Here is a 22,720-nt window from a genome sequence, read left to right on the forward strand (position 1 = left end):
AGATCTCTTACTTCGTGAAAAATTTGAAGAGAGTTCTATTGAATATAGGCAATAATTAGGATGTGATTGACTTTCAAGAGAACAAGAGGGGGAAATACAATGTTGTACATATCGTCTTGTTAGGGTTTAAGGCACTTAAGGATTCATTCCTTGAGACGATAATTTTTCTGGCCAATTTGATCAGTTGTGCATTTGAAAATGAAACAATTTTGAATTCATTCGCAAGCTGTTACAAGGGAGGAAATCTCCTTCTGATTTGGAAAAGACAAGTTCAGTAGGGTACTTGAGAAAAAGAATGATAGGATGATAATGAAGAAAATGATATTCAAGATGAAATCAAGGATGATGATGTTGAGAATGGGAGTGAGCTAAAGATAAGGATAAGTTGATTTGGCGACTTTACTCTAGATTTCACTCACTGATTGTCTTTTTTCTGTATATTTCCGTTTTCAATAGAACCTCTGAAGAGTCTCTGTTTTTTAAACAATAGCTTTCAAAGCCATTCAATACAAACCTATCTAACTTCCTAATTTCTACACCTACCTTTCCTGATCATTGTAAAACTACCTCATTCAACATTCAATTATTTTTATCTACAAACAATATTGAAATATTAGATAGAGCGTAAATTGGAACCTAGAAACATTTCAATAAACTAAAGAAAAGGTCCTAACCTCCTAACTGATGAATTTGACACAAACGTTAAAAGGTTTTCTGTTTTATTGACCTTTATTTTTCTCTTGTGCGGATCAATATCACCCTCAAACATTAATATTTATTAAGGAGGTTTTCTTTGTTATATTCACAGTCAAAGACCCTATAGGCCACCCAAGTTACAAAGCAGATTAAAGGAAATTAAACTGTTTTAAATGATTATACAAAAGTCAAGAATTGAATGAATAGATTTCTGATTTGAAAGATTAGGGTCCAAACATAACTTGAGATATTTATAAAACATAATGTTATTAACAAAGATGTATATTATCTTTTCAGGTCATATGTAACATTTATGTTCGGAGAGACAGTTCTGCTATGGTTCATTAGCACTAGTTCCACAAATATCTACCAAAATTTCTGTAAGTGGTGCCTGATAAAATATCTGTAGCAGCATCTACCTCAAGGAGTTGGGAACTTTTCAATTCTTCAGTGAGGTGTGGACTGCAGAATATGGGTAAATAGGTGGGTAATATTAGTTATACATAGATGCTTCGAACAAAATGAGTAAAATATGAGTTCTAATAAAATTGACTGCAAGTTTGTATAGAAGATAGAAAAATTTCTATTTTTGAAACTTTTCAATTCTTCAGTGAGGTGTGGACTGCAGAATATGGGTAAATAGGTACCTAGGTAATATTAGTTATAGATGCTTCGAACAAAATGAGTAAAATATGAGTTCTAATAAAATTGACTGCAAGTTTGTATAGAAGATAGAAAAATTTCTATTTTTGAAGCTGTAAAATCTAGGCACACGTTGACTAAGTATTTTATAGTTTTGTGTCTCTAAAAGCTTGGTATCTTTATTCTTGTGTTAACTCTTAAACTATAGTTACTTATTTGAGTAGAAACATGAGGAGGAACGACTAAAAGCACCAAGCCAATGATCTCCAGACATCCCAGAATGAGGAATTTCGATATCTACCTACAATCTTTTTACCTACCTACCTATGAAAGATAAAGACTGAAAAAAATAAAGTCACATAAGTACCTACTATGTAATGATAGCTAAGAGCAAAAATGATTTTTCAACTGAATATTTTTTTACGCAAAAAGAGACAATGGCTTAACTGAATACAATGCATTATTTAAATGAGATAAAAGTTATTATTAATATTTAAAACACCTACTTGGAATAACAACAATGGTAGCTCTTCACCTCTGAGTGACAAATATATTAGAATAATCTTCTCTGAACATTATGTATATATTAAAAAAAAAGCCGAATACAAACACATAATAGTGAGCACACATTGGACAAAAATAAAAACGGAGGACATAGGCAAACATCAAAAACTTGCCCAGTAATCGTTCTTTCCCAGTGGGGTTACCACAGTGTACGCCTCAAAATATGTACCTGTTTTTTTTTCTTCTTCTTCTTTTCTACACCAAGAAAAATATCGTATTTCGAGGTCAATTGATAGCCAAAATATAGCTACCATTTTGGACAGTGGCATGTAAATAGTTGCCAAAAACCTACCATACAAAAATGTAGAAATCCAACAACTTTTTCTATCACGATGAAAAGTACATACCTATTAACACAGCGTGAAAAAACTTTGCTAGAAAGCTTTTTTCATCCCAAAAAGAAATTAAAGATTCAATGGTGAAAAGGGAAATTTTTTTAACGAAACGGTTTTGCCGTGAGTGTCTCACGCAGCCACAAACTTTATGGTTTACGATTCATAATGTCAGAAATTTCAAGCTGTAAAGTACAACCGGGGATCGTCATTATCAAGTTTATTTGGTTATAAGTAATAATGTGAAAGTTCCCTGCAAACGATGGCTACAGGGACGGAGGAAAGCTGTGTCTGGAAATGAAGATAGAAGAAAGGTAAGTGAGGAAAATTCCCTTCAGGAGTTTTAAGAATCAAGCAGGCCTGGACTTTTAAGTCTGTCTAGTTCAAACACGGGACAAAGTGCAGTATAATGTGATGCTGATGAAATTGAACGGGAGCCTTTTAGGAATGGCTTAAAATATTAAGGAATATATCTTATGATATCAAATGAAACCCGAAGACTTTGATTGTCAAGGTCCTAGTTTAATCAGTTATTCTTCTGGGACCTTGTGATTTTAAAATCCCCAAACTCTAATTTTGAACCCTGTATATCGTTCCAACCCTTTCAAATTCCAAATATCCCCCCTGCCCCTCCCGACGTTCAGCATCCTATCTTCATTTACATATACAGTAGCCTCCAGAGCTGTAATAGACTTTATGCATTATGTACACACCGGTATGCAGGTTCAATTTTGAACCCTGTATATCGTTCCAACCCTTTCAAATTCCAAATATCCCCCCTGCCCCTCCCGATGTTCAGCATCCTATCTTCATTTACATATACAGTAGCCTCCAGAGCTGTAATAGACTTTATGCATTATGTACACACCGGTATGCAGGTTTCCTACATTAACACTTAAACACGAGTATTTTAATCATCAATCGATAATGAGGCTTTCGGGGTTTTTCATTGTCAGTCAAGGCTTAGGCTTTGAGAGTCTTCGTTATATTGTTTTGTAAGGTTGGGCTACACGAAAAGGTCATTATTTACGAAGAGTGAGTCAGTGTGTGATTTCTGAATATCTGACGTGGCTGTAGATATAATATAACCTTGCGTGAAGATGTTGCCTGAGTTTCTGGCGGTTTGATCGGCAGTTTTTAGCGACGATTCTATAGACTTGACTTGGTTCTAGGTTATAATTTCATTTAATTTCTTCTCTGGTAAGTAGTTAGAAAATGACGTATGCGTGAAGATGTTGCCTGAGTTTCTGGCGGCTTGATCGGCAGTTTTTAGCGACGATTCTATAGACTTGACTTGGTTCTAGGTTATAATTTCATTTAATTTCTTCTCTGGTAAGTAGTTAGACATCAGAAGTTATGAGTGTATGATTTTGAATGATTTTCTGCCTGAAAACAACCTTTTACGTCTCGCAGTTTCATTAAGCATTAATGTTCACAATGAAGCATGTAGCCCAGGCCTTGATTTTCCTCCTTGAATATTTCTGTTTCTATTATTTTATCCAAATAATTTTCAGCAAGGCGCAAATATTAAAATTTTATTTCAAGAGATAACTGTTATTTTTACGATTATAGTTACAGAAAAAGGGTTGACGTTTAGCTCTTTGGAAAATTTATTCTGATTATTTCCTGTGCAGGGAAATGACTGTGGGTTTGGTGGCTTTCCATTGTGGTGAAATTTATTAAAAAAGGGGAGGATGGTAGCACAAAGTCGGATCATAATGGACTTCGTAAATAAAATGACAATGAACACTTTTAAACACGGAAGTGCTTGCGAATTGTCGATTTGAATCAATTGCAAGACTTGATCAAAATTTTAATCAACTTTCATTGTTACCTTCCTTCTTAATAGCAACTATTTTATAGAGGAAAACTTATCATTAAAATAAATATGTATTCGTATATTCAGTGGAGACGCCAAAACCACCAATCTACAATCAGCCAAACACAACAGTTCATTTATACGAGTAGATACAATATCTATGCCTATGAGTTCTATAACATAATGAATTCTCGATTTATTTAAAACATACGAAATTTCATTGCGACTTAATTTACATAGAATCGCCATAATTTACTTTCATAATTCATTTATTATCCACATAATATTATCAGCGAGGTCTATTTGCAGACTCCCAACCCTCTGTAACGTCTCATTTTACATGGAAACATGTATGTAATAATTTGCACATAAATCTAATTAACGCAATTTACTTCATTCGTAATCACGAGCAAATAAGAATTATATTTTGTCATTGCGAAAGAATTTATTTTTATTTATTTAAATTTAATATGTACCTATTCTACCTAAAAAATATTTGTAGATCTGCACCATTTTTATGCGGTGATAACTAATTATGAATTCAACATTTAAATTTAATATGTACCTATTCTACCTAAAAAATATTTGTAGATCTGCACCATTTTTATGCGGTGATAACTAATTATGAATTCAATGTAGAACAAACTTATCTAACCCATACTTTTTAATATATTTAAATGCATAGGTAAGTAGGTACCAAGGCTTTCTTTAATCTTTCAATTTGCATTTAGATTCACCGAGTCTCAATTTGGACTTCTCCGATTCCTAAAAACGTTCCAATACTTTTTTATCTAATTGAATAGCATTTAAATTTTCAGCCATAAATATTACATTAGCAAATGTGTGCTCCTTTTGTTAAGAATGTGAAACCTTATTAGGAGGAGAAGCCTTTAAAAATCTTTTTGTATGATTTCAAGTCGATGAATACTTGCATTGTAAATATATCATACAAGCAATTGAATTTTTGCGTCACTTTCTTGTTGTAGTTTTTTTCCTCTTCTATCTGTTTTACCTCTTATTTTCCAAATGATTTATTTTCTAGAGGTCTGTCCTTCTTTTCATTCACTTTTGTATGGTCTGAAAAAAATTCTACATGGGAATAATATTATTTTTTTTTTTTAATTTATTAAGATCTGAAAGGTCGCGTTGAAATTGAATTTACCATGGCAAACATTGAAGGAAAGTATGAAGTTATTCTGTAAATTTACAGGCAAATTACTAAAATTTATAAGAAAAAATAATACTAAAATAAATAAAAATTCGCCCAAAAGGATTTAAAAGACCTAGATTGGAAATCACTTCCTTGCCATGCATTTACCATTCTGTAAATTTGGCACATCCACTAATGACCATTGTTCAACCCTATGTTATCAGAAGTACAAATCTTTAAGAAGTGTAAAGATTTCTCTCTCGTCCATTGATTGAAATTTAATGACTTACTGATAAAATGTATTATGAAGGAAAGGGGTAGAAATATAAATAAAAGGCTTGGAAAAAAAGCTGAGGGCTGGAGTGGACATGGGCCAAGATATGAGGGTATCTTAATACGACCTATTTAACCCCTTTGTTAATAAACACTACGGGGGCTATGTAAATTAAACTGGCTAGTTATCCTCTTCAGAGTAGAGGGACTTGGATCAGACATTTATTCGATATTTAATAATAATGCATACATACTTTATTTTCCCCTTCATCTCGGTATAGTGAAAACGGTGATTCTGGCGTCTCCACTAATAATACTATACATACTTGAACAACCAAGACAATGGCTTGGAAACTGTTCTACAGATTTATCCAAATTTTTAAACGAACGTCTTTTATCCAAGTTTTTGAAGGTCTTTGAGACTGAACACGCAGTGGCTATGATTGAATTTTATTCATACCGCCTCTCTCAACACTTTTTACGTACAATATGCCTCCATCCCAATTAAAGTTAGATGATCAATCTTGATACTGACCGTGTGAGAGATTTTATTACACAACGAGAAGTTTAATTGCTATTTTATTGCTCTCAGTAATTATTGGAATCGGCAATTCAGTCACTGTTGAAAATCGTCTTGTGTTTCGAAGAGTACATTTTCAAAAACAAAGGAGATATTTCTGAAATCGATCTTACAAAAGCCTTTCCTCCGACCAAGCTTAGAAACACTCTCGCTAAAGTATGGCTAGGTTACCTATAAATATAAAGGAATAACCATCCAACATTTTTGACAGAATATGCTATTATCATCTAAGGTACATCACTGTATCAGGTTTAAAGTCAATTGACCCAATAAATGTTTGATTCCTATAAAAGACCAAACAAATGGGGATCTCAAGTTAAAAGTATTATAATAAAGGCTTTAACTGGGATGATTACGCCTTTTCAATAACAACTAGTCACTGTTGAAAATCGTCTTGTGTTTCGAAGAGTAGGTACATTTTCAATAACAAAGGAGATATTTCTGAAATCGATCTTACAAAAGCCTTTCCTCCGACCAAGCTTAGAAACACTCTCACTAAAGTATGGCTAGGTTACCTATAAAGGAATAACCATCCAATATTTTTGACAGAATATGCTATTATCATCCAAGCTACATCAGTGTATCAGGTTTAAAGTCAATTGACCCAATAAATGTTTGATTCATATAAAAGACCAAACAAATGGGGATCTCAAGTTAAAAGTATTATAATAAAGGCTTTAACTGGGATGATTACGCCTTTTCAATAACAACTAAAATATTGTTTCATGTTGTTATTAAAGCTTTTCGAGCAGCCACATGTAGTCCATATCCCATTATATCCCAAACTCTGGGCTGTCCATGTCCGTCAGAGAAAATATCCACTGACACTCCTTACCACATATTGGACACTGCAACTGACAGATTAGACTGCCTCCCTCACCTAGGAAAAGGGTTTCCGTGAGAAATGTTATTGATTTTCATATCTAATATTTCCGCATGATAATGAGGGTTGGAAAGTTTTGACACGTTTTTATATATCAGGAGGAGAATTTTATTTAAGTTTTCAATGAATGGTTTGATATAAACAAATATGCTCTTTCTTCATTTACTCTAATGTGCAAGTAGGATTTTCTCTTCGAGAATTGCAAAGGCCAAAATAAAAGTCACACATCTGATTCAAAAGATAAAAACACATCAGCTGTCAAATATGCTGACAAGACAAAGTCAACATAAAGTTTTCTTTCTACATCACTAATCTTCAGAAAAATCGTACATTTCGTTCAACAAATTAGGCGAGTTTTAAAATTGGTTCCAAAGGGATTGGGCAAAGAAAAAAAAAAAAAAAAAAAAAAACGCTTTCGGTAAACCAGACAAAACTCCTGAAGATAAGTACGGCAGATAAATTCATCATAGAAATAGGAGGGTAAGTAAAGCTGGGTGACAAAGGGGAAAAATAAAACAAGAATGCTTCAGAAATTTGATTACGCTGATCCCTGTTTTATAACTTTTAAATGACATCATTCAGTAGAGGAAAAAAGTCTATCAGTTTTTTTTTCCTGTCGTAAAAGTTCCTTCTTTTTCACAAAAGACACCTGATCATAATCCCTATCTTTTTTATTCATGGATTTTTTCGACAGAAAAAGGAAACCACATATCTTTACCCTTCTATGACTAAATTTATGACCAATTTTTATAAATTGACTAAACACGGAATTTTAAAAATATGTGTTTTAAAAATTTATCAGACGAGATTTATTCAAACTCCTTTTGTTAACAAGGGCTTATGGTGAAATTTTCAAAAGATCTCTTTGTTTGATAGAGAAGCTGTAAAATCTAGGCACACGTTGACTAAGTATTTTATAGTTTTGTGTCTCTAAAAGCTTGGTATCTTTATTCTTGTGTTAACTCTTAAACTATAGTTACTTATTTGAGTAGAAACATGAGGAGGAACGACTAAAAGCACCAAGCCAATGATCTCCAGACATCCCAGAATGAGGAATTTCGATATCTACCTACAATCTTTTTACCTACCTACCTATGAAAGATAAAGACTGAAAAAATAAAGTCACATAAGTACCTACTATGTAATGATAGCTAAGAGCAAAAATGATTTTTCAACTGAATATTTTTTTACGCAAAAAGAGACAATGGCTTAACTGAATACAATGCATTATTTAAATGAGATAAAAGTTATTATTAATATTTAAAACACATCAATGGTAAAAAGGGCTTAAATCCTTTGATAAAAATAATAATGAAAGAAGATGCAGAGCTATTAACGACAATTAAAATATCATGAAAGAACAATAAAAAATGAAACATTTAAAAAAAGCAAACATCAAAGGAAAACCAGAAAGTAGGGATTGAATGAGCCCTCTTGTTTTATTATGTGACTGGAACGTCTCTTCATTTGTGTCTGGAAACACTGAAGGCGTTTTTCAGGAATCAAATACATCGGGGATAATCAAATTAAATGAAATCCAGACTGATATAAAGCTTGTAAAATGAATGTAACATGAAATAACACCTGTTGACTGTGTAAATATGAAATAAATTTGTGCAAATTTTATCTGCATTGGTTTGAAATCGTCCAGATTCGGGTTTAATGGTGTTACCCCTTTGAAAAACCTGAATACGAGTATTATTTTAGCATGTTCAAAATGTAGAGTATGCATGGATTCACTTGTGTATTAATTGAGCTGATGATATTTGACTTGATATTGAACATCACAATGAAAAGCTATTAGTGTTAAATTATATATCATCATTGAATATAAATAGTCATATTGTTTATTATAGGCAATCCAAAATACCACACAAAGCTTCAAAAATTACCTTCATCCTCCAACTTTTCGAGGCAAAAGCTATTAGTGTTAAATTATATAGCATTATTGAATATAAATAGTCATATTGTTTATTATAGGCAATCCAAAATACCACACAAAGCTTCAAAAATTACCTTCATCCTCCAACTTTTCGCTATCGCCAGTAACTATAGTATCAGTATTGGAGGGTGATAATTTAATTAAGTCATTGCTCTGAAATTCATAAATCACGGATTTATTTATGTTTTGTTAATAAGTGTACAAATAAAAAAATGTATCTAAATACGCAATGAAAGCAATGTGTGAATGCGTTTAAACACAAGAATTATGAACTTGGAGGATTTATTATAACACTAACAAACAGGATGGTTTCCAAAAAATAAATAATAATAATAATTTGGTGTTATTTTAGTTACTATTATTGTAAATTAAATTTCTTGATTTATCTTTAACATTGAGGTGCTTTTGAAATCTGACCAGTGTCTCTAAAAATAGTCCCTGTTTACAAGAAAATACCAAACGAATTTCTATTGAAATGAAATGAGCATCATAGGTCAATGGTCTTAAAGTCAACATGATTACATACCTATTTATTTTCAAAACCATCATTTAAGAATTTGAAATGACTATTTACTATTTAGTAAGTTAACACAGAGGTCAACTGTGTGTCTCAGACTTATTAATTAAAAGATATTTCAGATCAAAAGACAATAATATACAGATAGAAAAGGATATTCAATCTCAGGTATAGCCCCAAGTTTAACAAAGGGACACTGTATGTGTAAACCTGAATAGGTACGAGTATTATTTTAGCATGTTCAAAATGTAGAGTATGCATGGATTCACTTGTGTATTAATTGAGCTGATGATATTTGACTTGATATATTGCTTACAAATGAAACATACAATATCTGTTTGAGTAAGGGGAAAAGGGAGATTTTTATTGCGTGAATATGAGCTTGTCTACATTGTGTACATAGTGCACCTAATGTGTATTATATTGCTTCATTTAGAATACATTGTGTAGGTAGCGACGAAAATTTCCGAGTAACTGCAGTAATTAATTCATGGGTATAGTGATTTTCTCTGATCGATTAATACGAATATTCCATACCTATGTTGATAGAAAATGGGTGTTTTTATCAACCTCATAAAGTGACAAATTCCTATAAGTTGTTAGAATCTTACGTTGGAATTGTTCCTTCAATATCTTGAACCATACTTTGTTTCAAATCCTGTTAATTTCAACCTTGCCATGGAAAATGTTACTCAATGTACCTCATACCCTTTGTCTTTAACGATATCATCTAGATTTGCCTGATTTTCACGACTTATCTGAAAATTACTTGAGAAATCTCCACTAAGTTTTGGACGAACCTATTACTCCCATTTTAATCATGTGTCATTAACACCAAGAAGACTCAAAGGATTTAAATGTAAAATAGACAATTTTATAAATGAGTTTAAATTGTAAGAAATCAGGGACACTTTCCAACCGACATCAAAATGGATTGATTAAGTTGTGGTGACCCTAATGTCTTGAAATCTCTCCTCTTTTGTTGCACATAATAAATTTATTCAAAGGGAAAGTTTTATCTTAAAGTATGCAAATGTGTCTATGGTTTTATTTTCTCAAGTCTTCATCAATTTTGTTAATTATAGATATTTTATCATGTTATCACTTTCATCTATCAACAAAACTTTAATCCCATTGTAAAGTTACACTTTTGAGGTAATCTTAGTTTTAAACAAGTTCAGTATTATTAATGTGAGTAATTTTACTTGAAACCATGTTCCATTTAAGCCACACATTAAAACCTTTTCACCAAACACATTGGGAAGAGTGAAGTGGAAGAGGTGAATTTTACATTTTCCTTAGACTATATCTTTGTGAATGGACATTTCCATTTGAGATAATTATATCATGTACACTGTCGAAGAAACGTCTCTATCTTACTGAATAAAATATATGTATCTAAAATTAAATTTAACACGAGATTTTAGGCATGTTGTTTTGAAATTATTTTAATAAATAAATAAACAGTTTCTTTATTTTTAAAAATAAATAAATACTCATGAAACTATTTACAAATTGGACTAGTGAAAATACGGCTGGATCTTTCTATTCCAACTCAATTTCTTCGCAATTATTTAGGCGTTTCTTGGCCCCGAAATAATATTAGTAATGGTTATGGGATGAATAGCTATGGTAATCATGAGTTGGTACTGATGGAGTGTGGTGAGTATTGAAAGGGTAGGGCGAAGGATGGGACGGGATAGAATAGGAAGAATAATGGGATGGTGTTATTGGATGAGAAGGTACCTCTGTGTGACTGGGCTTTTAAATGACATCATTCAGTAGAGGAAAAAAGTCTATCAGTTTTTTTTTCCTGTCGTAAAAGTTCCTTCTTTTTCACAAAAGACACCTGATCATAATCCCTATCTTTTTTATTCATGGATTTTTTCGACAGAAAAAGGAAACCACATATCTTTACCCTTCTATGACTAAATTTATGACCAATTTTTATAAATTGACTAAACACGGAATTTTAAAAATATGTGTTTTAAAAATTTATCAGACGAGATTTATTCAAACTCCTTTTGTTAACAAGGGCTTATGGTGAAATTTTCAAAAGATCTCTTTGTTTGATAGAGAAGCTGTAAAAAATGAAGAAAGAAGAAAGGTAAGTGAGGAAATTACCTACATGTATGTAATGGTATACAAAATCTAGATCGGAAATTCCCTTTAGGAGTTTTAAGAATGAAGGAGGCCTGGACTTTTAAGTCTGTCTAGTTCAAACACGGGACAAAGTGCAGTACAAAGTGATGCTGATGAAATTGAACGGGAGACTTTTAGGAATGACTTAAAATATTAAGGAATATATCGTATGATATCAAATGAAACCCGAAGACTTTGATTGTCAAGGTCCTAGTTTAATCAGTTATTCTTCTGGGACCTTGTGATTTTAAAATCCTGTGACTGGGATAGAAAGAGTGAGTTGGGGAGGATGATACCACAGGGTGTGAGTTATAACTTGGTACGGGAGAATGAGAAGGATATGATGTTATAGCAGGATGAGATGGGTAATGGGAGGCATGAGATGTTACAGGAGGATATGAGGCGTGTGAGTTAGCTCCATGTGGTCGCTTCTTGTGACATTCACAAACTACAAACTTTGGTTTCACAACGTGCTCTTGATGTTCCTCAACTGTGAACAAAGGTTTGTACACCACTTCTCTAGCCTCCTGTATATCAAACCTTGGTTTAACGATCGTCTCTGCCACATCTTGAATGGCAAATACAGGCTTGTCTATAACTGATCTTTCTGGTTGTATTACAATGGTTGGTTTTTGGACAACAGTAGGGACGTTCTCAATAACGAAGCTGGGTTTGGACACTTTCTGCACTACTTCTTCCACTTCAAACTCTGGTTTAGTGATGAACTCGGTTACTTCTTCAACTGAGAAAGTTGGCGGTTTCACAACGTGCTCTTGATGTTCCTCGACTGTGAACAAAGGTTTGTACACCACTTCTCTGGCCTCCTGTATATCAAACCTTGGTTTAACGATCGTCTCTGCTACATCTTGAATGGCAAATACAGGTTTGTCTATAACTGATCTTTCTGGTTGGATTACAATGGTTGGTTTCTGGATAACAGTAGGGACGTTCTCAATAACGAAGTTGGGTTTGGACACTTTCTGCACTACTTCTTCCACTTCAAACTCTGGTTTAGTGATGAACTCGGTTACTTCTTCAACTGAGAAAGTTGGAAAGCTGTAAAATCTAGGCACACGTTGACTAAGTTTTTTATAGTTTTGTGTCTCTAAAAGCTTGGTATCTTTATTCTTGTGTTAACTAAACTAGCTTCATATCTAGTTACTTATTTGAGTAGAAACATGAGGAGGAACGACTAAAAGCACTGGCTAATGATCTCCAGACATCCCAGAATGAGGAATTTCGATTAGTGTTGGGAATAATCGATTATGATAATCGATTAATCGATTATTATTGATAATCGTAATCGTAATCGATTATAAAAAATAATCGAGAAAGTTGGTTTTACAACAGTTTCATCAACTTCTTGTACTGAAAATTCAGGTTTGATCACATTCACAATGGTGTTAGCAACGTCATACTCGGGTTTGGTCACAGTTTCAAAAACTTCCTGGACAACGAACTCAGGTTTTTCAACCACTTGAGTGACTTCCTGAACACTGTATTGAGGGACTTGAACACTTTCCACCGCTGTTTCAACAACAAAGTTGGGTTTGCTGATGGTCTCAACAACTTCTTCGACAACGAACGTCGGTCTCTCAATGGGAAACACCTGTTCTTGTACAACGAATGTAGGCTTAGCGACTGTTTCCACTGCAGGATGGACGGAAAACTCAGGTTTCAATACAGTTTCTCTAGATTCGGTAACCACAAACTCTGGTTTCTGAATGGTTTCAGTTACTTCGGCGAAAACGTAATGTGGTTTTTCAATAACTTCTACTGTTGGTTGGATGGCAAATGCTGGCTTCTCAATTCTCTCAACATTTACTTCTTCAACAAATACGGGCTTGACAACTGACTGGGGAACTACTTCAACAGAGAATTTTGGTTTGGTAATAACCTCCTGGAACTCCTCCACTTCATAAGAAGGCTTGGCAACCACATATTGTGCCTCTTCTACGTAAAATTCTGGTTTCACTACCCTTTCCACGGTTTCGACTACGTGGTAAGATGGCTTCTGAACAGATTCTGTGCTTTCATGGACAACATATTCCGGTTTCTGTACCGTATGAACTCTCTCTTCTATCACATATTCGGGTCTCTGGACAACTTCTGTGTTGGGTTCCACTATGTAATGGGGTTTCTCTATGATCTCAGGATAACAGTCAGGACAGGGACTGGGTATGGACCGGCGGAATAGACGATACATTCCCGGGTGGTGATTGTGGTGAACGCCATGGGGACATTGGTGAGAATGGACTAGACCCAGAAATGATACACAGACCTGTAAAAAAAGAAATGTTTTATAAAATTCGAGTTTAGTTAACAACAAAAATCTCTTTAGAAAGTGTGATAAGTTTGGTATGGATAGCTAAATTGTACTGGCTTAAATTCAGTCGTTGCTATAAACAATTTATAAATTAATATAAAATCAATATCCAACTTACCAGAAAAATTATTGAGCAATTCATGTTGACAGGTCAGTCAATAGTGGACCAATAATACAAAATTAGGGAAACCATTGGTTTTATAGAGGTTCTATGATGTCATGCAAAATATTTTCAATCAGATAACTCGCTATTGAAATTGGCAATAATTGATAAGTTTACATTAGATTAACAACTAGATTACTAAAGGATTCTGAACATTGAGATATGATTGTTATACAAGAGATCTCAGATTCTGTATCAACAGTTGGAAGTGTCGGATGTCACGTGTGATAATGTGAAGAAGTCACTAAGTCAAGGACAATAATATGAAATCTGAGCAGACTCAAACAATAGAGTAGTTATTATAATGAGTTGTATGCAAAATATTTAGCAGGATCACAGGATGTTGAACTCAGGTTTCCTGAAGAAGTGTGATAATTAATTGCATCAATCTATTAGCTTTTTATTCCCATTGTGTAAACTAAGAGCTACCTATTTGATGTTATGAAGTGAAATAAGAATGAGATTACATAATTTTTATTCATTTTGTCTTTCGGATAGACCTTATTATTTATAAACATTATTAATTGGGCGTTATTTTTTAAACTGACTTTGCAAAATAATAATAATAACAAAAAATGAACTGCTCACAGTTCAATTCTCATAAATAAAGTCACCCAAAGTAAAAAGCTGACCGTTATCGTCAGCTGCTGACGTGGTTATCAGTTCAATCCCCCAACCAGTTGGAAAGAAGAATTTGCCTTCTAATTATTTCTGTTCTTTTTTCTGTATTTCTGTTCTTCTAATTATTTAAATAAAATTACCCAATTCTTCCCCAGCACCATTTGTTAGGTACCTACGTACTTGTATCATTTCTCAGCTCGGCACAGTGACTGGGATAGAAAGAGTGAGTTGGGGGGGATGATGCCACAGGGTGTGAGTTATAGCTTGGTACGGGAGAATGAGAAGGATATGATGTTATAGCAGGATGAGATGGGTAATGGGAGGCATGAGATGTTACAGGAGGATATGAGGGGTACACTTTAGAGTTCAAATTAAAACTTTTTTCATTTGAACCTCAGATTGGGCCATTTTAAAATGGTGTCATTTTTGTTTACAAGTTTCCTACATTAATCGTTTCTAACATAACTTCTTCATATTCATAAGTAGGAAACCTATCTAGAACAAGAGACATAATAAATACATAGAATCTCATACAAGTTTCCGAGGACGAACAATTTGTTCTAAATTCACGATGAAATTATTTTGAAGGTGATTATGGAAATACTTTATAAGGGTTCCTCTTAAAATGGGTTTCGTATAAGATTGTAGTCTAATTAAACTTTAAGGTAGGGTCTACAGACAGGCACAGGTTTATGTTGGAAACTTCCTATAATTGTTGCAAAATTTACAGGAAATTATGAACAGATATATTTTGTTAAGAATGAATTGAACATCACAATTGAACATCACTAGAATCTCAGTTACACTTATTTAATATTATTAATTTATTGTTATGGTCAAAAATAAATAAAATAATCACATTCATTTTTAAAAGGTACTCTAACTAATAAATGTGCAGGTATGATTATTAATCATTGATTAATGAGAGTGTGAATAATGTCCAGTTGATGCGGAATGTTGAGGATAATGCTGACTGTAATGTCTTGCGGTATCTTGGGGATGGTAACCTGAGCTGAAATGATGAGAGTACTGCGGGTGTGATTCTGAATGGGTTTGAGGGCATGATTATTAATCATTGATTAATGAGAGTGTGAATAATGTCCAGTTGATGCGGAATGTTGAGGATAATGCTTACTGTAATGTCTTGCGGTATCTTGGGGATGGTAACCTGAGCTGAAATGATGAGAGTACTGCGGGTGTGATTCTGAATGGGTTTGAGGGGTAGTATATTCAGTGTGTGGATGGTGAGGACGATTGAGGATGAAATTCCGGTGAGCGGAAGTTGATGCTGCTGGACCAGAATGTGAAGCGCAAGGTCTCCGTTTGTTGCAAGGGCAAACAACAAACTTTGGTTTTATCGGCACCAATCTGCCGAGGAATAAATAAAAGCAAGGCACCTAGTTCGCATGGTTTTACCTCCCTACATCACCTCGTTAAATTTCTATTAGATAATTATTACTTACGTACGATTATAAATGCAGTGATAGTAAAGGTCTCTACGCCATATAAAAAAAAAGAATATTAGGTACCCGGACGTTTTAATTGACTAGGTCAGGGGTTTCCAACTTCCTATCAAGGTGTCTGCCTACTTCTAATACTGTGATTTCCTCTAAATTTGTCACATGCCTGTGATAGAGTCTAATCACCTGAAGAAAGAACATTAATCGTTTCTAACATAACTTCTTCATATTCATAAGTAGGAAACCTATCTAGAACAAGAGACATAATAAATACATAGAATCTCAAATCTGGGGCTATTTTTAAAAACCAAGCCAAACCATAAAACCTACCTATCAAAGTATGATAGTTTTAAAGAGGCCAAAAAAGAAAGAATTCTTCGAAAAAACTTAAAAATAAATAAATTTTATAAGTATTATTATTGTTAGAGATCGAGATTTATTTATTTTTATTATATTCATACATCGCCAGCATCTATAAATAATAACTGAACTAATAAATTGGACTGAATTAATAATAAATAAAATTTACAAATAAATAAGGCTATTTACAATAAATAAATTGACGTCAGTCAATCTAAGAGTCAGTCTAACATGCCACCCTCAGAGGGTAGTAATTTTCTAATACTGTTTGTATGGGTAAGTGGCAGGAGTTGGATGATTGTATTGGTGTGATGGAGCATAGTTGTTGTACTTGGTTGTGGGAGCAGCATAGTTTGAAGGGGCAGAATATGGTGCTGGTGCTGGAGCCAGAGGGGCAGAATATGCTACTGGAGCTGGAGAGAGAATGGGTGCTGGATTTGGTTTAGGGTGTCTTTTGTTGCAAGGGCATACGACAAATTTGGGCTTCACAACTTTTTGCTGTTGTTCTTCTACGTTGAATTTTGGTTTATAGACAGTTTCTTTGGATGGCTGAACATTGAAAGAAGGTTTAACAACTGTTTCTTTAACTTCCTGGACGGAGAAGACAGGTTTCTGCACGACATTCGTGGTTGTTTGGACTACAATATTTGGTTTTTCAACCACTGTTGGGACTGGTTCTACAATATATTGTGGTTTACTGACTTTCTGTACAACTTCTTCTACGTGAAATTCTGGTTTCTTGATGTACTCAGCTACCTCTTCAACCACGAAGCTTGGTTTGACAACCGTTATCAGTTCAATCCCCCATTCAGTTGGAAAGAAGAATTTGCCTTCTAATTATTTCTGTTCTTTTTTCTGTATTTCTAATTATTTAAATAAAATTACCCAATTCTTCCCCAGCACCATTTGTTAGGTACCTACGTACTTGTATCATTTCTCAGCTTGGCACTAGGTCAGGGGTTTCCAACTTTGTGGGCCACATGGTACATTGGGAGGTACTTCGCGGGCCACATATGTACATAGGGGAACATTGTAGGGACCCCCTCCCCTCCAAAATTTTCAGAAGTGCAGTCCGATCGAATTTTTGAGCGCCGCAGACGAATTTAAAAAAAAAATTCTCCTAATTTTTTACATTTAGGTAAACTTTGAAAACGGGATACCATGTCAAGTACTAATCTATTAATGCTAAAATAAGAAGAGAATAAGTCTTCACTTGACTAAATAACTTATTTACTTGACTTCACTTGACTAAATAAGTTATTTAGTCAAGTGAAGACTTCTCAGGTTTGACGATATTCGTTACACTAGGTGCAACTTCAAATCCAGGTTTGACTACGCTTTCAATTACATCCTGTACTAAAAACTCTGGTTTCTGGACAACTTCAGTAATCTCCTTCAATTTGAACTCGGGTACTGGTACTGTTTCAACGATAGTTTCTACCACAAAAGCGGGTTTGGTGACCTTCTCAACAGCCTCTTCAATAACATAGGCGGGTTTTTGAACGGGGATGACTTGCTCTTGTACAACATACGATGGTTTGGCGACTTTTTCTACAGCGTTCTGTACAGTAAACTCGGGTTTGACAATAGTTTCCTTTAGTTCAGTGACGACGAATTCTGGCTTTGTAATAGTCTCAGAAACTTCTCCGACAACGTAGTTTGGCTTCTCAACGACCTCCACGACTGGTTGAATGGCAAACGCTGGCTTATCAACTTTCTGTACTGTGGTCTCTTCAACGAAAACTGGTTTCACTACAACTTGGGGAACTACCTCAACTTCAAACGTTGGTTTGGTGATAACTTGTTCAACTTCTTCAACTACGAAGGATGGCTTGGCAACAACATGTTGGGCCTCTTCAACGGCAAATTCAGGCTTGACAATGGTCTCAACTTGTTCAACAATATTGAAGAGGGGTTTCTGAACTACAGCCGTGTCTTCTTTGACGATGAACTCTGGCTTCTGTATGGTTTGTAATGTTTCTTCGATGAGAATCTCGGGTTTTTGTACCACCTCGGTGTTCTGCTCAACAACAAAGCTTGGTTTCTGAATGACTTCGACATAGCAGTCTGGACACGGGCTTGGGATTTCTACTACTGCTGGGGCTGGGTATAGGGCATGGGGTGAGTGTACGGGGTGTGCTGCGGGATATCCTGTGGGTGGGTAACCGGCATTGAAGGGTCTGGGATGAGCGGTGGCAATGCTGACTAAAGCTATGACGACCTGGAACACAAGAAATAGAATGGATAAGAATCGACTGTAAGGGATCATCAAATCCAGGATAAAAGTGACCAAATTGAAACTATTCATTAAAAATACTATTTTTTTTTATGTTTTTATTGAGTAACCAAGTTTATTTTTCGTTTGTAATTCTTACTTACCAATGAGGTGAATTGAAGTTGGGAAACCATGTTGTCAGTTTGGTGAGTGACAAGAGAGTATGACTTCTTAAGACAATGCTGGAGCTTATATAGGTATCGAAGAAAAGAAATTGCTGATGGAACAGATAATGGATTACTTCATTCAGCAGATAACAGAATTGAGAGGTGAATTTTATATACCGTATCATACGACGAAGATAATGTATCTGGATGACGCAATCCATTGATGTATTGTTTATGCTGATGAGAATTCTTTACATAAATAAAATTATGTCTTTGAATTGTCTAGTAAGAATTGAGAGGTGAATTTTATATACCGTATCATAAGACGAAGATAATGTCGTATCTGGATGACGCAATCCATTGATGTATTGTTTATGCTGATGAGAATTCTTTACATAAATAAAATTATGTCTTTGAATTGTCTAGTTTTTTTAAATCGTATACATAGACTTCGAGAATATTTTTTTTTTCTAACTCTCGCCTTATTTTGAGTATTTTTCAGGTTTGGTTTTCCTTCTTTCTAATATTTAGTTCAACAATCACTAGTCCGGGATATTATCTCTGTCTTAAAATTTGGAGCCCGGTAACGTTGGATTTAAATGAAGCCTCGGGATATTTTAAATCGTATACATAGACTTCGAGAATATTTTTTTTTTTTCTCTAACTCTCGCCTTTTTAAGCATTTTGAGTATTTTTCGGGTTTGGTTTTCCTTCTTTCTAATGTTTAGTTCAACAATCACTAGTCCGGGATATTATCTCTGTCTTAAAATTTGGAGCCCGGTAACGTTGGATTTAAATGAAGCCTCGGGATGAATGGTGGTTCTAAGCCTGAGTTATATTACGTTACTTACTCTCTTTTCAAATTACCTCATCATAAATACTTTTGGATAACCTACATGAGAAAGACAGAGGCGGAAGGGGAGAGACTTACCACAAAAACGACTGGTGTATGCATCATGTCAACTGACCAGTAGGTGAGGAATAAGTGAATTGTTTTAGGAAGCAAATTGCTTTATATATGTTTCCTTGTATTCAGTGTGTGGATGGTGAGGACGATTGAGGATGAAATTCTGGTGAGCGGAAGTTGATGCTGCTGGACCAGAATGTGAAGCGCAAGGTCTCCGTTTGTTGCAAGGGCAAACAACAAACTTTGGTTTTATAACTTTCTCTTGGTGCTCTTGGACGTTGAAGCTTGGTTTGTACACAACTTCTTGAGAGGGCTGAACATTGAAAGACGGTTTCACGATTGTTTCCTTCACTTCCTGAACTGAGAAGATCGGTTTTTGTACAACATTTGTCGTAGGTTGGACTACAATGGTCGGTTTCTCGACTACAGTGGGTACTGGTTGTACTACGTACTGTGGCTTGGTGACTTTTTGAACAACTTCCTCAACATGAAATTCTGGCTTCGTTATAAACTCTGTTACTTCTTCCACTACGAATGAAGGCTTGACAACTGCTTCTTGAACCTCTTCAACAACAAATTCAGGTTTGATGACACTGGTCACAATAGGTTGAACACTAAACTCCGGCTTGACAACATTCTCAACAACTTCTTGGACGAGAAACTCTGGTTTCTGAACAACCTCAGTCAAATCTTGCAATCTGAACTCAGGGACTTGCACATTATGTACTACGTTTTCCACTACAAAGCTTGGCTTCGTTACTCTCTCAACTGATTCTTCGACGACAAAGCTGGGTTTCTGGACAGGAATTACTTGCTCCTGAACAACGTATGATGGTTTAGCCACTCGTTCAACAGCATTTTGTACAGTGAACTCTGGTTTCACAACGGTTTCTCTATGTTCAGTGACCACAAATTCGGGCTTCGCCACAGTTTCAACAATTTCATTAAGTACATAATTTGGTTTTTCTACAACCTTAACAACAGGTTGGATTTGGAAAGTTGGTTTGTCAACTCTGGAAACACTAGTTTCCTCTACAAACACGGGTTTCACAACGGTATAGGGAACTTCCTCGACTGAGAATGTTGGTTTCGTGACGACTTGTTCAACTTCTTCTACAACAAAGGAAGGTTTGGGTACAACATACTCAGCTTCCTCCACTGCAAATTCAGGTTTCACAATAGTTTCGACTTGTTCTACAACATTGAATGAGGGTTTCTGAACAACAGCAGTTCCTTCCCTAACCACAAACTCTGGTTTCGGAATGGTGTGAACTGACTCTTGGATTTGAACTTGAGGTCTCTGGACAACTTCCGTTTGTTCTTCGACAACGTAGACGGGTTTCTCGATTATTTCTGCATAGCAATCGGGTTGGTTATTTTGACAGGGAAGTCGTGGTAATGTTGATGGATGAGGGTAATGTCCAGGTCCGTGAGGAAACCCATGTTGTAGATAACCTTCAGGGTGAGCGGAGATTCTCCACAGCAGCAATGTGACCTGAAAAACAAAACAATTTGTGTTATTTATAAAGAAAACTAAGCTGTGAACTCCATGTAAATGGTGGTTCTAAGCCTGAGTTATATTACGTTACTTACTCTCTTTTCAAATTACCTCATCCTAAATACTTTTGGATAACCTACATGAGAAAGACAGAGGCGGAAGGGGAGAGACTTACCACAAAAACCACTGGTGTATGCATCATGTCAACTGACCAGTAGGTGAGGAATAAGTGAATTGTTTTAGGAAGCAAATTGCTTTATATATGTTTCCTTGATGCTCAATTAGCTTAAAGTCAGCACTAGAGTAGATAACATTATTTCAAAATTTACGTAGGTGTTGTTAATCAAAATTGTTATCTGTTTAGTTAAGAACATAATGTTATCACGGATTTCGAATTCACCAATACGCGTAAATATGTGTTATAATCCAATTAGATAGCTTTCCTCTCTTTCCACATCTTATGGGAAATTATTTCTGAGAGGACGATTAGATACCCACACATCCCACACAACACCGCAAACAATAGGAGGAAAAATTAAAGAAGTACCTACACAACTACACATCACTAGCTATACTTTAAAACTTATTAAAACACTAGATCTATAGCAAAGCAAAATTTGCAAAGTGAAAATATCAATGTCCAATATGTCCATACCCATCTAAAGCATTGCATATACGTGGACTTTCAATGACAATTGGGTCCTTATGAGTTAGGTATGTACTCTTATCTCAGAAAATTTATAGATAGTATTTACTAAATTATTTATCCACGGCCTTCATCTTATACATCTTGATGGGTAAAACTCATAAAAAAAAAAAACAAGAAGGAAAAGCAGAAAAAAGGAGATGCCTTACAAAATACCGTTCTTAGTTGCCAAAGGGGAGATTTTATCCGGCTATAATTTTGATTTTGTAAATCATAAATGCTTGTCACAAATGTCGTTTTCCACATATGTCCATACCCATCTAAAGCATTGCATATACGTGGACTTTCAATGACAATTGGGTCCTTATGAGTTAGGTATGTACTCTTATCTCAGAAAATTTATAGATAGTATTTACTAAATTATTTATCCACGGCCTTCATCTTATACATCTTGATGGGTAAAACTCATCAAAAAGAACATGAAGGAAAAGCAGAAAAAAGGAGTTGCCTTACAAAACACCGTTCTTAGTTGCCAAAGGGGAGATTTTATCCGGCTATAATTTTGATTTTGTAAATCATAAATGCTTGTCACAAATGTCGTTTTCCGCTTAATACACTACGCTAAATTTTGTGATTTGACTTGAACTCGAACTATCAATCTCCAGATCCAGAGTCCATGGTGCTAACCACTACACCACTGAGGTTATCAGGCTATTTTAAAGAATGGGCTGATATCTTCCTGATATCATTGTGCTTGAATAAAACCAGTGTCATTAGAATGAAATCGTTATCAAAATCCCCAATGGTTCACAATAGT

General features: G+C 34.8%; 2 protein-coding genes across 2 annotated transcripts; both read right to left on the bottom strand.

Annotated features, from left to right (window-relative positions):
- Nucleotides 1-10,899: 10,899 nt before the first annotated feature.
- Nucleotides 10,900-14,074, bottom strand: LOC103519754 (protein P200-like). The gene is made up of 4 exons (XM_017448305.2): nucleotides 13,985-14,074; nucleotides 12,876-13,821; nucleotides 11,797-12,588; nucleotides 10,900-11,149 (listed from the first exon to the last, which is right to left on the bottom strand). Exons 1-4 carry the CDS (start codon nucleotides 14,006-14,008, stop codon nucleotides 11,001-11,003), a joined length of 1,911 nt encoding a protein of 636 aa, XP_017303794.1. The 5' UTR covers nucleotides 14,009-14,074; the 3' UTR covers nucleotides 10,900-11,000.
- Nucleotides 14,075-17,731: 3,657 nt separating this feature from the next.
- Nucleotides 17,732-18,925, bottom strand: LOC103519755 (cytadherence high molecular weight protein 1-like). The gene is made up of 2 exons (XM_008484841.3): nucleotides 18,850-18,925; nucleotides 17,732-18,691 (listed from the first exon to the last, which is right to left on the bottom strand). Exons 1-2 carry the CDS (start codon nucleotides 18,877-18,879, stop codon nucleotides 17,732-17,734), a joined length of 990 nt encoding a protein of 329 aa, XP_008483063.1. The 5' UTR covers nucleotides 18,880-18,925.
- Nucleotides 18,926-22,720: the final 3,795 nt, after the last annotated feature.

This window comes from Diaphorina citri, unplaced genomic scaffold (genome assembly GCF_000475195.1).
Source record: "Diaphorina citri unplaced genomic scaffold, Diaci psyllid genome assembly version 1.1 scaffold2927, whole genome shotgun sequence".
NCBI classification, from domain to species: domain Eukaryota; kingdom Metazoa; phylum Arthropoda; class Insecta; order Hemiptera; family Psyllidae; genus Diaphorina; species Diaphorina citri.

What these genes read in the sequence shown, in the direction of transcription:
- LOC103519755 (XM_008484841.3), bottom strand. Translation starts at nt 18,879, where the DNA reads ATGGTTTCCCAACTTCAATTCACCTCATTG. An exon ending in AACTTCAATTCACCTCATTG is followed by an intron (nt 18,692 to 18,849) that starts GTAAGTAAGAAT and finishes CTTGTGTTCCAG; the next exon opens with GTCGTCATAGCTTTAGTCAG.
- LOC103519754 (XM_017448305.2), bottom strand. Translation starts at nt 14,008, where the DNA reads ATGAATTGCTCAATAATTTTTCTG. An exon ending in ATTGCTCAATAATTTTTCTG is followed by an intron (nt 13,822 to 13,984) that starts GTAAGTTGGATA and finishes CTTTTTTTACAG; the next exon opens with GTCTGTGTATCATTTCTGGG. An exon ending in TGAAACTGTTGTAAAACCAA is followed by an intron (nt 12,589 to 12,875) that starts CTTTCTCGATTA and finishes ACAGCTTTCCAA; the next exon opens with CTTTCTCAGTTGAAGAAGTA.